Source organism: Vigna unguiculata, chromosome 6 (assembly GCF_004118075.2).
Source record: "Vigna unguiculata cultivar IT97K-499-35 chromosome 6, ASM411807v1, whole genome shotgun sequence".
NCBI classification, from domain to species: domain Eukaryota; kingdom Viridiplantae; phylum Streptophyta; class Magnoliopsida; order Fabales; family Fabaceae; genus Vigna; species Vigna unguiculata.
Genome location: NC_040284.1, coordinates 30258412 through 30275420, shown reverse-complemented (window position 1 = coordinate 30275420; position 17009 = coordinate 30258412). Strand labels below are relative to the sequence as shown.

The 17009-nt window shown below is 31.6% G+C and overlaps 2 protein-coding genes and 1 non-coding gene across 4 annotated transcripts; 2 read left to right on the top strand and 1 right to left on the bottom strand.

Annotated features, from left to right (window-relative positions):
- LOC114187248 (subtilisin-like protease SBT5.6) lies at positions 1–6609 on the top strand. Its single transcript, XM_028075440.1, has 9 exons — positions 1–153; positions 271–469; positions 577–768; positions 1097–1208; positions 3511–4072; positions 4828–4925; positions 5010–5367; positions 5470–5686; positions 5853–6609. Exons 1-9 carry the CDS (start codon positions 64–66, stop codon positions 6392–6394), a joined length of 2370 nt encoding a protein of 789 aa, XP_027931241.1. The 5' UTR covers positions 1–63; the 3' UTR covers positions 6395–6609.
- A 403-nt stretch (positions 6610–7012) lies between these two features.
- LOC114186742 (pentatricopeptide repeat-containing protein At4g18975, chloroplastic) lies at positions 7013–11041 on the bottom strand. 2 transcript variants are annotated; one of them, XM_028074734.1, is made up of 8 exons: positions 10819–11041; positions 9789–9927; positions 9640–9714; positions 9482–9552; positions 9307–9403; positions 8598–8741; positions 7660–7872; positions 7013–7575 (listed from the first exon to the last, which is right to left on the bottom strand). In XM_028074734.1, exons 2-8 carry the CDS (start codon positions 9846–9848, stop codon positions 7369–7371), a joined length of 867 nt encoding a protein of 288 aa, XP_027930535.1. In that variant the 5' UTR covers positions 9849–9927; positions 10819–11041; the 3' UTR covers positions 7013–7368. The 2 variants fall into 2 exon arrangements, with proteins under 2 accessions (XP_027930535.1, XP_027930534.1); XM_028074733.1 differs by having other exon boundaries at positions 7301–7575; positions 9789–9918; positions 10819–10991.
- A 5660-nt stretch (positions 11042–16701) lies between these two features.
- Positions 16702–16774, top strand: TRNAK-CUU. Its single transcript has one exon. It is a non-coding gene; the product is annotated as a tRNA-Lys (tRNA).
- Positions 16775–17009: the final 235 nt, after the last annotated feature.

The following is a 17009-nucleotide window of genomic DNA, read 5'->3' as shown; positions in this document are numbered from 1 at the left end:
AGATTTCCTGGAACCTCTGATATAAATATCTCATTATCATAATCATTCTGCATTTGTGGACAAATGGCAATTAAGAGAACTAATTCAGCAACTTACTTCTTACTTTTTCTCCACCTTCTCCTTCCCTTGGCCTCATGCAGCAACAGGAAGCAGGTCTTTCATTTTTCATCTACTATATCCTTCTCACTCTTTTTTCTTTTACTCTCTGTCTTCTGGTTTTCCATGTGGATTATACTCTAATGTGAAACAATCTTTCTCGTGTTCACACAGGTTTATGTAGTTGAGTTGTTCCGAGATCACAGCATTCATAGTGATAAAACAGATGAAGTTGAGAATACCCATCACGCTTTTTTGCTTTCTGTTAAAGAAACTGAGGAGGAAGCACGAGCTTCCCTTCTTTATAGTTACAAACACAGTATCAATGGTTTTGCAGCATTGCTTACCCCAAAAGAAGCCAATGAGCTCTCAGGTAAAGCTAAATAATTCTTCAACAGTTTTGGTTTTAAGTTTTTTGTTCCTCTTTGAACCTCTTTTTATTTATCTGTATGTCTAACCTTGGAAAGAAAACATGGACAGAAATGGAGGGAGTGGTTTTTGTGCATAAGAACCAGCCAAAGATCTACTCTTTGCACACCACCAGATCATGGGAATTCGTGGGATTGGATACGCCTTTGAATCCATGGAAAGAAAACTCAGATCAGAAAAATGGAGACTTGCTAAGCAGAGCACAATATGGGAAAGATATCATAGTAGGAATGATTGATAGTGGTAAATTTTATCTTCCTTATATGTCTATGCTTTAATCTTGAAAATAATTAAATAAAAGATTGTTATTTACAACATTTTTCCACAATGTTTCTTTTCTTTCTGTCTCTTATCATTATATTTCGAATATATCTGATTTCATAATTTTCTTTCCTTTCTTTATGAAGGTAATATAGCATTACTGTAATTATCGGTGTGGCTGTTCTCATTTTACTCTATTTATCTAAATAATGTGTTATGTAATTATATAACTAATCAGTAGCATCAAACCAAACCAGTGAGCAATGTGTTAATTAGTATGTGCGTGTCTGCACTGTGGTTCTACTTGCAGGTGTGTGGCCAGACTCACTGAGCTTCAGTGATGAAGGAATGGAGCCTGTTCCGACGAAATGGAAAGGAGAATGCCAAAATGGAACTGCTTTCGATTCATCTCGATGTAATAGGTGACATTGCTTTTCTTTATACCACCTATGAACTTCTAAATTTTTTTGTTAAATTAGGATGATATATGTGTTTATACATAGTTTGGAAATAAATATACTTAGTTTGATTTTATCTTGAAAGCTTTAGAGATGACAGTTTCTAAAATAGAGTCTTTGTGATTTCTGAACAAGCTATTCAGTGTAGCTTTTTCACTATAGTTACATGTATTATAAAATGACATGACAATTGTCTTTTCATATGAAAGTTCTTCAGTGAACTTTGGAACCTTTGAATGGTTTTCTTTATGAGTTAGTCAGCATTAGTGGTTTCTTTCTTCATTTATTTAATCTTGAACTGAACACTGAGGAATGGCTTAAATATTACTAAAGTAAAAGTTCAATTCACTATCTGTTGCATAAATTATAATCATGTCATTGTCAAGGTGTGTGAATATTCATATACATCTATTTAAAAGATAACGAAAAGAAAGTGTGCATGGGAAGGAAGATTAATATATATTAAAGGGATAATATATACTGTGAGATATTATACTTTTATATAAAATAAAGGGAAACATTTAACTGAAAGTAAAACATTATAAAACTATTCCTAGGAAATTGGAGATGCAAAGAATTATATAATAACTATTATTCTTGGAGTAGATTTATCAGATTAATTCAGAAGCATATAACTGACATGTAACATGGTTTTCTCTGTGTGGTCTTTTTCGTTTCGTATACATATTTGTATTTCGTTAATTTTCTGAAAAAACAAAATGATAGAGAAAGTATTTTGAAATACTACTTTGGCGGTAGGTGGGGTTAAATTCTAAATAGAATATCTATTGAGGTTGTGAGTGTAGATAGATATGATTTGTAGCTTTTTTGTCCTTTTGACTTAATTGTTTTTGGCTTGTTTTTATTTTGCATCTCGTGAGTTTCTCTACATGTATATCTGTGTCTTTCTTTTGTTTTCTTTGTTTGTTGGGTCAATGTCTTTTCCCTTGACCTGTGGTGTGTGACTATGCACACCACTCCCATAGTGTAGAAGAAGATGATTGAATTATTGAAGAGGTATACACTGAAATGATCAGTGCATGCCAAAAGACCCAAACATGTGAACGAGAGAGAAAAAGAGTGACATGTAAACTAGGGGACAACATTTTCATCTGTATGTATTGGGATGATACACTCAGCAAAATTATGCACTTCTGACATGTCTTTCTTTCTTTGGTGTTGCTCGTGATGTTTCTCAATCTGAGTCCATTACCATGGGGTTTTTGAATGAGATATTTTATACAATAAAATCGTATAATCATTTCTACAAAACTTTTTTTTTTCAACACATTACTTACATACAGTGTCACATTTCAGAGACAAATTATATAAATTTCATTTAGATAATCAATGAGATACAAAAAGTTCATTATAGCTTCTTAAAATTTATTTGATATATATTGTCCATTATTAGTATATTATGCTAATTTCATCAGTTTAGGAAATATATATAGAAAAATCACGTGAATGATATAATTACTTCTAAAACTGACAATGACAGTCTAACCACTACAATTAATCTCACAGAGTTACATTTTAAACACTTAAGAAACGAATATTACAAAAAATCACAAAAAAGGTAACCTAGAGCTACCAAAATGGGTTAAAATCTGCAAACTAATTTGATTCATTATGGATTTGGATTGGATTGAAATTTTTTTATAAATTTCAATACAGATTGATTTTTTATTCGACTCATCTAGAATCCGGCTCATCCGGGTTGAATCCGTAGTGAGCCGAGTTGGCTCACCAACCTGCAAATAAAAGATCACACACATATCTTTTGTTAAGTTGGGCTTTGTATTTGGGTTATTATATTAGGTTGTTTTTTTAGCCAACACATAGATAATTTGTATTTTTGTAATTTTGGTTTATATTTTTATTGTATTAAAATTTATTTAAATTTTAATTAAAATTATAATTTAGTTTTGACTCAAAAAAATAAAAATAAAAATTATATTTTTTTTAATTAAGTGAGTTCGTGAACCAACCCATTCAACCCCAATGTGCGATGGACCGGGTCGGGTTGAAATCTTTTTGACTCGCTAATTAATGAGCCAGATTGATTTGGCTCACTAAGTAATTAGCCCGTGATAAGTTAAGTCGAGTCGGACCGAGTTATCCGTTTTGACTGTTGTTAACACGAGTGAGATGGTGGAAATTTGAAACCAAAACATTTCCTTAGGAAGAAATAGAAGGACATGGACCATAACATCTGATTTTTTATGAATCCATAATAAACATGAAGTTTGCATATTTTGTGCAGGAAGATTATAGGAACTCGTTACTACTTGCGCGGTTACGAGAGTGCATTTGGCCCTCTAAACGAAAAAGAGGACTACAGATCAGCACGTGACAAAGATGGTCATGGAACACACACGGCTTCAATAGTTGCAGGGCGTGCAGTGGCGAATGCCTCAGCCCTAGGAGGGTTTGCGAAGGGCACTGCCCTAGGTGGGGCCCCTTTGGCCCGTCTTGCCATATACAAAGCATGTTGGCCCATTAAGGGAAAGTCGAAAGACGAGGGGAACGTATGCACAAACATTGACATGCTGAAAGCTATAGATGATGCCATTGGTGATGGCGTTGATGTTCTGAGCATTTCCATTGGGTTCAGTGAACCCCTTTCTTATGAGGAGGATGCGATTGCTAGGGGTGCATTGCATGCTGTGAGGAACAACATTGTTGTAGTGTGCAGTGCAGGTAACGCTGGCCCTTCACCTCAAACTTTGTCAAACCCTGCACCATGGATCATCACTGTTGGTGCCAGCACTGTCGATCGCTCCTTTCTTTCTCCTGTTAAGCTCGCCAATGGCACACTCATTGAGGTAAGACGTTAAGTTTATGAAACTGTGTGTTTGGTTGCATTTCTATGTGAAGAAAAAATGAGTCTGAGGTATGCATATTTATAGTTGCTCTTACATCTGATAGTGATTTTGAAGTGCTTATTAAAGGAGCCTGCAACATGCATGATTGATGAAAAACAAATAAACACTTGGAAGATGACATTCATGTTATAAAAAAAGTTGCTAAAATTTAGTAATTAAAATATGATTATCATAAGTAAATATCAAACATTAAATCATTAGGTTTTATTCTACAAAACAATACCTTACTATTTCTTTTCATAAAGAACTCAACTCTCGAGCACATCTTAAAAAAAATACATACCTGACATGCAACATTTGTTTGTTTATATATATAAAATTAAAATTTTCAAATATAATAAAATAATATAGAACTCGTATATTTTATAAACCTAAAAATTAAATTAAGTAAAATTGTCAGTATAATATTGTACACAAAATTTTACTTCATTTAAACATTCATAGATATGTAATTAAATAGTAACCATTTTATATTTTAAATAATATATTATGATTAAAATAAAACAAGACGATAAATTTTTAGTTACATAAGATTAGTTAAGAAGATTCCGATAGTGAAAATTGAAATCCTATTGATCTATCTTGTTCAATTCTGGTAAAATACAATGTCACAAAAATGTTAGTGTATATGGGGCTAGATGATGAACTTTCGATTCGTTGAATTACACACTTCTTTTTTTCTATGTTAATATCAGGGTCGATCGATTACCCCAGTTAACATGGGAAACAACTCTTACCCATTGGTTCTAGCTAAAGATGTTGAACTTCCAGGCCTGCCTAGTAATAATTCTGGGTAGATTTTCAGCACTTTCTTTTTCCTAATAGATTATGATTCTGTGACTGATATAAAATTGAAAAGGTTTGTTTGATTGTGCAGGTATTGCTTGGACAATACCCTTGAACCTAACAGGACAAGGGGGAAGATAGTTATCTGCCTCAGAGGACAAGGTGGAAGGTTAAAAAAAGGCTTAGAAGTTCAAAGGGTTGGGGGAATTGGTCTCATCCTTGGGAACAATAAACTAAATGGAAATGATGTACCCTCTGATCCTCATTTTATTCCAGCCACTGGACTGTCCTATGATAATGTCTTAAAACTCATTGACTATGTCCATTCTACCCCAAATCCAATGGCACAAATTCTGCCAGGAACAACAGTGTTGAAAACCACACCAGCACCCTACATGGCCTCTTTCTCTAGCAGGGGTCCAAATATAATTGACCCTAATATTCTCAAGGTATCATCACCAAACATTACATTTGAAACCTTGTGTCGTGTCATCATGCAACTGATATATCAAAAGTAACATGAAAATTTTTGAATCATTGTTTTCTTTCAGCCTGATATTACAGCCCCAGGAGTAGACATATTAGCAGCATGGACCGCGGAAGATGGCCCCACACGAATGACATTTAACGACAAACGAGTGGTTAAGTACAACATCTTCTCTGGAACTTCAATGTCATGCCCTCATGTTGCTGCTGCAGCTGTTCTTCTCAAAGCCATACACCCTACTTGGACCACTGCTGCTATAAGATCTGCTCTCATCACTACAGGTAACTTCGACATGCTCATGATCCACCCCTCTTAATTGGCTACCATTCCCTTAGATGATTCATATTTAATTAAAAATTTATTGATGTGTTTAGTTCTATACCAAGTCTAACTTCATCATGAAAATAAAAGTCTATAACAATAGCATTCCCAATTTTACTGATGCAGCCATGCCAACGGACAACACTGGTCATCCATTGATTGATGAAGCTGGAAATCTTGCAACACCTTTTGCAATGGGATCTGGGCACTTCAACCCCAAAGGAGCAGCAGATCCTGGTCTAGTTTATGATGCCTCCTACACGGACTACCTTCTTTACACTTGTAAACTTGGAGTGGCTAAAAACCTCAACATTACCTTTAACTGTCCAAAGTCGTTTCTTGAACCCTTTGAACTCAACTATCCATCCATACAAATCCATGGACTCAATTACTCTAGGACTATTAAGAGGACAGTCACCAATGTTGGTGGGAGCAAGAGTATTTACAAGTTTAGTGCCTCGTCATCAAAGGAATTCTCCATCACAGCCACTCCAGATACTCTTACATTTAATCATGTTGGGCAGAAAATGAACTTCATCATCACAGTGACAGCAAACTCGAGTCAGATACCAACCAACCATGGCCCAGATAAGTACTACTTTGGTTGGTATGCATGGACTCGAGAACATGTCGTTGTAAGAAGCCCACTGGCAGTGTCTTTTATATAGAATAATATTGTGTCTTCTTATTTTCATTACTTTATTGAAGTGTTTTTTCCTTTGACATTTTTCCAAAGGCCAAAGGTCTAAAACAGTTGGAGAATCTTGGGGGAACAGCAACAGATAAGATACAGAATATTAGAGTGGTGGTGATAGCACGATAAGCTTAAGAATGTTATTTGAGGATTGATAACAATTCAACACTAATGAAATCATTGTTTTTATGCCGCTTCTTTTTCTATTGAATCCTCTCAAAAAAAAAAATACTGTGCATATATATTCTGAGTCTATGTACTTTTTTGGTCAAATCTTCCTAGCTAGTTGACATCATGGTGGAGCCTTGCTTTAAAGCACTCCTCAACAGGGGCCCATGTTATGAGGATCTTTCAATCGCTTTAAAATATATTTATTACTCCTAAAAAATATAATTTGAAAAGGACTACGGACGCCGTTAGTGTGGCTCTGGTTACCTAAACGTAAAACAAAAATCCAAGTTAAGGAATCCAATCAGTAATCAGTGGTTTGGTTTTAAAGGGTAAGAACCGAATATCAATAGAGAACAGATATAATCGGTTAGGTACATGTTCGACCCTATTGTGAAGTGACAAAGAAAAACACTTCAATTAATTTGATTCAAATTGTCAGATTCATTAGGTTGATCCAGTGTCAAGAATATACTTAAACAGGAATTAGTATATGCAGAACTAAGAAATTAGTTCCGATTGTAGACATCAAGTCTTATATATTAACAAGTTTTGCTCTGAATACATGCCTAAGCTAACTAAGTGTCTATACATTACAACATTGTCGTTTTTCAATTTAGGGTGCAGAGCCCCGATCCCTCAATGTAGTACAACTTCTGGTTGATCCGTGGCTATGTTGGACCTGGATGCACAGCAATGCAGCAGATTGATGAGCCACTGATGCAGCTGCAGTAGAACGCAACAAGTAGTGTCCTCGTTGGCATAATTGATTTACCCATTTCAATTGGTTGATTCATTATCATCATATGCTTCTGTTCTAACTCTCACCCGTTCGCGATTGAAGTGAAGGTACTTCCATTTAATCCCATATCGTTTTATAACCAATTTCTGCTTCTCTTCTTCGCCTAGTTCTCTAAAAGCTCTTGCCACTCTCCTGACCGTATCTTCGTCAGGTTTTACCCGCAACTCCTCCATGTCTGCAAATACCTGAACTTACACGAGTCTAGTTAAAATTGCAAAAAAAAATAATAATGCGAGGTCAAATGAGAATAATGGTTCAAAGAAGGATACCTCTATGATCTTATCCGGCATATCATGATGATCATATATCGATATCATCCTTGAAAACAGTCTTTTAGAGACAGAGCGCAAGTGGGTATGTATGATCATATTCCACAATGATTCTGCCTCATCTACCCTCTGGTCCATATCAAATGCCAGAAGAAGGGTATCAAACGTTCCCATCGTTGTTCCTTGTCCTTTGCTTAGCATCCACTTTGCTACCTGTGATTTACCGAGGAGTAATAATCAGTAAGATTCTTTACCGTTCCTCCTAAGTAACGAAACATGAGGTCATCAGGTCTAGAAGGAAAAAGGGTCTCATTCACAGAGCACAACTTCATTTAAATCATCCAAATATGTCTGAAACTTTGCCAATCCTGAGATGTTAGATAAATGCAGTTAAAAGTTTTGCATATTTTTACCAACTAAATAAACTTGATGACATTCCCAAAAAAGGATCAAACTATGTCAATATTGATGGATGAAACACAATTAAGAAAAGAGAAAAATATAAAAGCGTATGGATATATGGAATCCATAAAATATATCATGGCCCCTTGTAACTACAAATACATACTTTTACTTCGACAGATGAGGGGAAAAAATTTGAGATAATGACCACTTTCATTTATTCAGTACCTAAAACCAGATCCAAAACTATAAAAACAAATGAGCAATTTCAGTATTAGTTAACAAGCAAATTCATTTATCAAAAGTTTCAACAATAAACCACCATCCATCAATCATTTCTTGAGCTATGAAAATTTTGAATCCCAGAGAACTTTGCACGAAGCGATATCAGCTCTAGGGCTTGTTATGAAAACACATTTTCAATCATCAAACAAACAGAATATTTGCTGTCAAATATTCTTTAAAAATCAATAAAGGCACTCAAAGCGCTTGGTTTGATAGAGAACAGGAGCTATTTAAAGTAGTTGTATTCTTACCTGAATTACACGAACCCACTGACCCCTTTTCCTTAAGATTTTTAAAGCCTTAGCTGCTGCAATCACTGGAAACTCTGTTTCCCAAGCTGTCCATTTGTCTAATGCCCCATAAACAGCTTCTTTCTCATTAGGGAGTTTAGAAACCTATCATTTCAAGTTCAATCATGTAAAAAATAAAAATCAACGTGATACTATAACATTAAAAGAGCCCTCCCGCTGTTCATTAAATGAAATTATTTTCTTAGTACTTCCTTAGTCAATTAACAGTATTTAATAAATAGTTCATTTCCTACCCTGTATTACCGATTTCTCCACATTCATCCGCACCGCACCTCCATGATCCAATAACTAGTAAGAAATGAAGAATCGGTAGAAGAATTGTGGAAAAGCTCAACGAAACTCCAGAAGACAGAAGAAAAATAAGAGAAAGGAGATAAATCACTGTGTTAGAGAGAAATCAATGTGCTCAATCTATTAACCGATCATAACAGGCTGCTTTTTATAAGAAAGATGTAAGTACACTTGAAGACACAAACAAAATAAATGAATCTTACAAATCCAAACCAACCCCTAACTGACAGACTAAGTTCAATTTTGAATACACTAGGTGATAAAATATCAGGTTATGGCAGTGCTGGTGAATGTGGAAGAATCCAGTAATACCCCAAATCCAAAATTCTGACTAAAAGGATATCAATGGGTGACATACAATTCTAACAAGAGTGAGGGCCTTTTGGCCAGACTGAGCTGAATCTCTACTTTTCCACAAGTGGTGCTCTTTCTTTCCAGTTGTCTTCTTCCCTTTTCTGCATTCCAGGTAAAACAAATAATTCACATAAACAAGAGTTCATTGAAAAATAATGAAAATAGAATAAAAAACCTACTTCTTCTCCATGGGACCACCACCTTCTGGGCTAACTTTGGATCTCTTAATCACGCAGTGGATACAACTTCTCTATAATCAAAAGCAGAATATTTCAATACTTCAAAGCCAAATACAAGAAATGCAATTACTATGCTCTTTTATTGAGCTTTTGTTTACCTTCAGTGAGACGGTTATTGGAATTGTTGATAATTTATTCCCCCATAGAAGGGCTCTTGTTTTATCCATCTTAGCCTGGGTCAGAAGAGAAGAATAAGCAATTACAAAAAAAAAAACAGCTTTTTTCTTGGTCAAAAGAACAGCATTACCTGACATATTTGTGACAGGGGCAGAGGAGAAATAATTGAGCTTAAACATGTCATGGGCATCGTGCTTTTCAAATTTGGAGATGTGTTATCACAGAGTCGAAGGGATAAGTACACTCTAGAGTTATCGAAACTGCACTTCCTGCAATTCAATAATCACCATCATTCCTTTTGATTGAACAAAATCTACTGTAAAACCTATGGCATATCATTTATCAGTATCTCTTCAGTTTAACGACTCCCATCCCTAAACTCATCCTTTGCTGCTAAACTTTTTAATAACAGCAAAGAACCCTGTTTACACTCCTTCCCACGTACACGAATTGGTAGCAAATTTAAGGAACAAATTTCTTCATATTTCGTAACCTTTTAGGCAGAATCTTTAATTTGTTTTTCTGTTCAACACCACTATGCTGTTACAGAGTGTAATTATCAATATAACATGTATCTACCCATTATGCTCAAAATTAAGAACTCACTCACTCCGCTACCGAAGTATGCGCATAAAAATCAATAAATTTAGAATACAAAAGCTATACTGTGTAAAACTTTTTACACTGTAAACCAATTAAAAACAGCCTCATAAAACTATAGTAAAAGTTAACAAACCTGACTGACATATATGAAGATTTGGTTAGAGTGTAAAAATGTTTTAACCAGTCAGAGAAGAGTTTATTTCCACTTCAATTTTAAACCAGTGAAATTACCACACTTCAGAATACTTTCTTGTTATGGTTACGCCGAAGAATTTACCTTGTCTGCATTCTGACAACCAAACTATTTAAAGATAAAACTTCCTCGCTTTTCAGTTTCATTTATGCATTCCTTCGAACACTTGATAGGCAATATAAACCAACTCTTACTTATTTCAAAATAAATAACTTTGACAAGCTCAAGAAACTACTGTTATAGCAACGGAAAATTGATCAAAACAGAAACAGCACAATAAGAACATGCAGGAAACAAACTCATGGTAGAAGGGAGCACACTTGGGCTGATTGCACGGTTAAATAATACTGCGGCCAATACTTACCCAATAAACTAAAATAAAAAATTAGTGCCCTCTGGGTCGATTTTTCCTCGGCATCAGATACGAATTTTGCACCATTGCATATTGTCGGAACTGATGTTCTTCATGACCACGCTGTTCAGTTAATTCCGTGCTTCTGTCTGCTGCAATTCTGCTTGTTTGGGTATGGACTTTCATGCTTGGTTCGCTCTGGCCCCATTTCTCATCGGGCCCAGAATAAGGAAAATGTTGTTTACACCACCTTTTGTTAATCATCATACCTCCCTTATGGTAGTTTTCCACTATTTTCCTCCAAACAGCCTTTTAATATTAAAATTCCTCCATTAGAGTTTCTTTGCAAACAAATGGACAAACTTTTTAACATTGGAGTCATGCCAAAGTTCTCTTTTAAGTAGAGATGGTAAATAAACCCGTATCCGTGGGTATTGTCCGAACTTGTTCCCGTTTTGACGAGGAATCCCCGCATTGACTGGGTATGGGTACGGGTATGGAGAATCTCCGATTTTTTCAATTGGGTATGGGGATGGGGATGAATATATCCCCGCCATAATACCCGTCCCCGCCATATCTCCATCATCATTTAAATTATTAAAATATTCACAATTAATTAAGTAACCCTATATATTTATATATATATATATATATATATATATATATATATATATATATATATTTATATATATATATATATTCTTTCTATTTTTTATTTTTTCTAAATATTTTGTTTGTCATGAAACTCATTCGCATTTCCAATATATTTTTTTATCTTATCATAACTTTTATGTAATTATGTTAAAATGATGTATGTCAATTAAAAAAATTTTATGTCTAACATTTGAATATTTCTATTATTTTTTAATATTTTTATTTATTGTATATTTTCCTTTCACCTGAGAATGTTTAATACTCTCAATTTAAGTGTTTAATAGCATAAACATTTCATTTACAAGGTAATATACAAAAAATTACTTATTATTATTATTTTTTGTTTCATTTGAATAACTCTTTCATTTCGCTAAAATTTTTTTTGTTATTTCTCAACCATTGAGTGTATATGTTGATATTTGAAAAGTTTCCTTAGATCTCTAAGGTGTTTTTCGTCTTATCATACCATTAATTATACATTTGTTTTTCTTTGTGCAATTCCTTCCAATAGTCTCCAAATTATTTGTAAGACACACATTTGTTAATTTTTTAATATTTTTATTTTTGTTTATTTTCATCATATAGAATACTATTTTAATAAATTTTATATAGTTATTTTTTATTTTCTAACTCATTACAATCATACTTTAATATTTTCAATGTAATTGTATAAATAATTTTTATTTACTACAATATAAAAATTTAATGTAATTGCCATGAATATATTTTTATCACCATCCAACATATATTGGAGTTTAAAAGATACAATATCTATGATAAAATTTTATTATGTTTACTATTTGTTCTTTGCGTCATTTTTTTTATCAACCATTGAGTATATATATGTTGATATTTGAAAAGTTTTTTTAAATCTCTAAGATATTTTTCATCTTATCATAATTTTAATTATATATTTATTTTCCTTTGTGTGATTCCTTCCAATAGTCTCCAAATTGTTTATAAGACACACATTTGTTAATTTTTTTATTTTTTTATTTTTTTTATTTTCATCATGTAGAATACTATTTCGATAAATTTTATCTAATTATTTTTTATTTTCTAACTCATTATAATCATACTTTAATTTTTTCACTATAATTGTATAAATAATTTTTATTTACTACAATATAAAAATTTAATGTAATTGCCATGAATATTCTTTTACCACCACCCAACATATATTGTGGTTCAAAAGATACAAAATCTATATTAAAATTTTATTATTATATTTATTATTTGTTCTTTGCGTCATTTTAATCAAGTGATGTATTATAACTTTTATTAGTGTATAAAAAATAGATTCATTATAATTTAAAAAATTGAAGTAAACAAACATTTAAAATATATTTTAATTTAAATATTTTTTTCCTTTTATATTTTTTAAAAAATATTTTTTCCTTTTATATTTTTAAAAAAATATTTTTAAAATTTATCAACTAGGTTTCATTAATGTTTGCAAATTTAATAAATGTTTTGGTTCTCATTAAATTTTATTTGGTATTCTAATCTAAAATGTAAACAATTATAATTTATTTCAAAGTATTTGATATCGAAGAAACAACCATACTCCTAATATTGAATATTTGATAATATTATGTTTCCTTTACCGTAATTTTTTATTATTTTATAAAAAATAATTAAAATTAATATTAAAGTAGTAAGAAAACGGGTACGGGTATGGGTACGAGATTATACCCGTTACCCGGTGGGGATGGGGATGAGATAAAAGTTTGATATCCGTTGGATTTGGGTATGGGGATGGGGATGAATTTTTGTTACGGGGATGGGTATGGGATAGTGAAACCCGTCCCCGCCCCGCCCCGTTGTCATCCCTACTTTTACGTGCATTTATTTACTGTTTAGAGGGGGTTAGAGAGTGATTTAAGGTATTTACTTGGGGATTTGAGAGAGAGGAAAATAAAGAAAAATAGGAATTTGATTATTTTATGATCCTCTCTCGTATAATTTGAAGGTGATTTATATAAGATTATATAATAATTTTAATTATTTTTTGTTTTTTTAATTCAAAAATAATATAAATATAACTTCTAAAATTATGTTCACAACATTAATTAATATTTTCTACTTTTTATTATTTATCAAAAAAAAAATCAATACATAAACATATCGTATTATATTATGTTTTTATTAAAATAAATATTTTTCCAATTTATTTATTAAATATTTTTTAGAAAATAAATATAACTCAACTAAAATATAATCTTATATTACTTTCAATCAATTTCATGATTTTGTTTTTCTTTCAATTAAACTTAAATTTTAATAAAGTTGTCAAAAGAAGTTATCACGTCCGATACACTGAGGTCCCGTTCTTTTGAGAGGATTAGAGATGAAGGCATGGAGAGTGATCACCTTGTTCTTTTTGGGGTGATGCAAGGGAATGACAGGGATGGATTAGAGGGATGGCTAAAAAATTCAATCCCTCTACTATGGAAGAGATTAGAAGGTCATGGATACAAAATTACCATTTTATCCTCGTCATATTTATTTTTTACCTCTCGTATCCTCGTAAATTTTTGACGCGTGTTCACATAGTGCTGTCTTCTTTCTTATTTCTTCACATAAATTTATCTTTTAATTTTAGTTTTAATTTATTAATAAAAATAAATAAAATTTTATTATTAACAAATATCTAAAAATCTAAAAGTTAAAAATATATAAACAATACATAATTCTATAAAATTTGAAAAAAATAAAAAAAAATTATTAAAAAACGTTACCTATATTATTAACAAACATAATCAAATTAAAAAAGATATGTTCATATCAAATAAACAAAAAAATATATATTTCAAAGACTTAAAAACAAAAATATATATAACATAAATAAATTATTTTTCATGTAAATATTAAATTGATAAATGTTAAATTTAATTTCATACCAAATAAATTTGATTATTATTATTTTATAAATATATTTATATTATTTCACACAATTAATAGAAATTAAATAAATTATTCTAAATGATTTATATAGCATTTTATATTACTTTTAACATTAGGGATATTTTGATAATCTCATTTTTTTATCTATTAATTTTTTTTTAATATGTCACATCATTCAATTCAACCACAAACTTTCACAAATTTCACTCTCTAATCTATTCTAAAATCACCTCCTAATTCCTTAAAAGGAACAACATCAACTTCATCCTCTGATCCTTCCCATCTCTTCCTCTCCCTCTCCTTCTAATTCTTCCTCTCAAAAGAACATAGCCTGAAGGTTGGTCACCTAGTGAGTCGATCCAACTTGGTTCACTTATTAACGAGCAAAAAATAACAATGAACCTGGTTTGACCTACCATGAGTTGGTGAGTTAAACAGGTTGGCTCACTTAATTAAAAAATATATATAATTTTTCTCCTTCAGTCTAAAACAAACTAAATTATAATTGTGGAAAAAAAATCTAAATAAACTTCAATATAATTCAAATAAAATCCAAAATAATATTTAATTCCAAACCAAAATCACAAAAATATTAGGTTTGCATTTGTCAACCTAATATGTCGAGAAACAAATATCAGTCCAACCTAACCTAAATACAAAACAATTGCGTGATCTTTTATTTGCAAGTGGATTGATGAGCCAAACTGGCTCACCATAGGTTCAACCTAGATGAGCCAAGTTCTCGGTAGGTGGGGTCAAAAGTCAATCTAGCCTAAAGTTTGTAAAAAAAAAATAACCTCATCCAGCTCGAATATGTGGTGGATTGGGTTGACCCACAGATTCTGATCCACTTTGACAATTCTAATCTTTAATCTATCACATCAATTAAATTATTCACACACTTTTACAAGTTTTATTCTAAATTCACCTAGTTTCACTTTTAAACCACTTAAGTAAACAATAGAGACTTCACCTCTAATTCAATTAAATTCATCATCTTTCTCTCTCTCAAATCAATTTTCACACACATTTTTTTATATATTTGGATGAGCTTTTCTATAAACTCTCTAGTTGGAAAAGAAAATTAAAGAAAAAAATTGATCTGAAGTTAATTGATATATAATTTTTAAAATTTATTTTATAACTTTTGTATAAACTAATATTAATTTGTAGAAAAGGTTTTTTTCTTGTAAAAGAGTTATAAGTGAATTAAAAATCCAAAGGAGGGTCATGTCCAAGGGTAAAGATATCCGAGTAAGTGTTCTTTTGGAAGGTACTGGTTGTGATAAAAAGAGTCTAAATAAGGAATAAAGCGGTATTTCTAGATAGATTACTAACAAGAATCGACACAATACACCTAGTCGATTGGAATTGAGAAAATGATGTTCTCGTCATTATATAACAACATATGCTAAAGAAGAAAAAAAATACAAATCCTTTATTATAATTATATTTATTGAAATCAATGTTATTTTTGGAATATGAATAAATAAACTATGGAAAAATCTAAGCGACTCTTTATTAAATTCAATTGATCTTTTCGTAGACGTTTGCCCCCGATTCAGGGAGAAGTTTGTCCAAATAAACTCTTGATTTATATTCATTTCATTGTGGTCATAAACTACCTTTCATCATCATCAAATAAAGGTCTCTGCTTTAGAGAATAAATTATAAACCATGAATCAAAACCTTTCAGTTCTTGAACCTCTCAAATTTCCATTTATTCTAACCGTGAATTTGCCATGCAAATTAAATGTTTGTGACTATGCCTTCTATAAAACACTAGCAAATAAGTGTGAGAAATAATAAATGTGATTCAAAAGTCTGGCATGGCACCACATTTCTTGAGTTTTACTTCAGAATTTGTATCTCGCAGACTGATCTCATGTGTCTGCCTTAAAGGTTACAACAGCTTCATCAATTTTCAAAATTAAAACGAGGTTTCCTTCAAAAGCATCTCACACCATTTGTAGTTGTATTAAACTAATATGTTATATCTCCTTCAAAACAAGTGATTGAATGTTTTTGTAGTTCAAATATATTGTACAGTGCTATAAAGTTTAGATGTCCAGATCAATATTCAAAATATATTTAGTCAAACTTTATTTTATGCAAAACGTATTAAAGACTCAATAAATGAACAAAAATAATACTGTTAACATTTTATATATAATTATAATTTATTATTTAATTATTTTAAAGGATGTAAGTGTGTAATTGGAAAAATAATTTTTTTTATTTTTATTTTTATTTTAAAGATCATGAAATATTTTAATTGAAAGTTAATAATGTTAATAAGGGTTTATTAACTAAAACAAGTAATTTTTAACGTAAGCCCGTCTAGCTCAGTTGGTAGAGCGCAAGGCTCTTAACCTTGTGGTCGTGGGTTCGAGCCCCACGGTGGGCGTTTTTTGTTTCCTTTAGTTCAAAATGAACACAAACTTAATTTTCTCCCTTCTTTCTTAACTTACGACGTATTTATATCAAAAATTATTTTAAAATATTCTATTTAGTTTGTCTTTTAATTTTCTAAATTACTGTTTTCAGTTTGAACATAAATTTATTTAAAAACTCATGAGATCTCAACTTTTTTAATAATTTTTTACTCTTAAAAACCCTTATAATTAAGTTTTTCCCAGCAT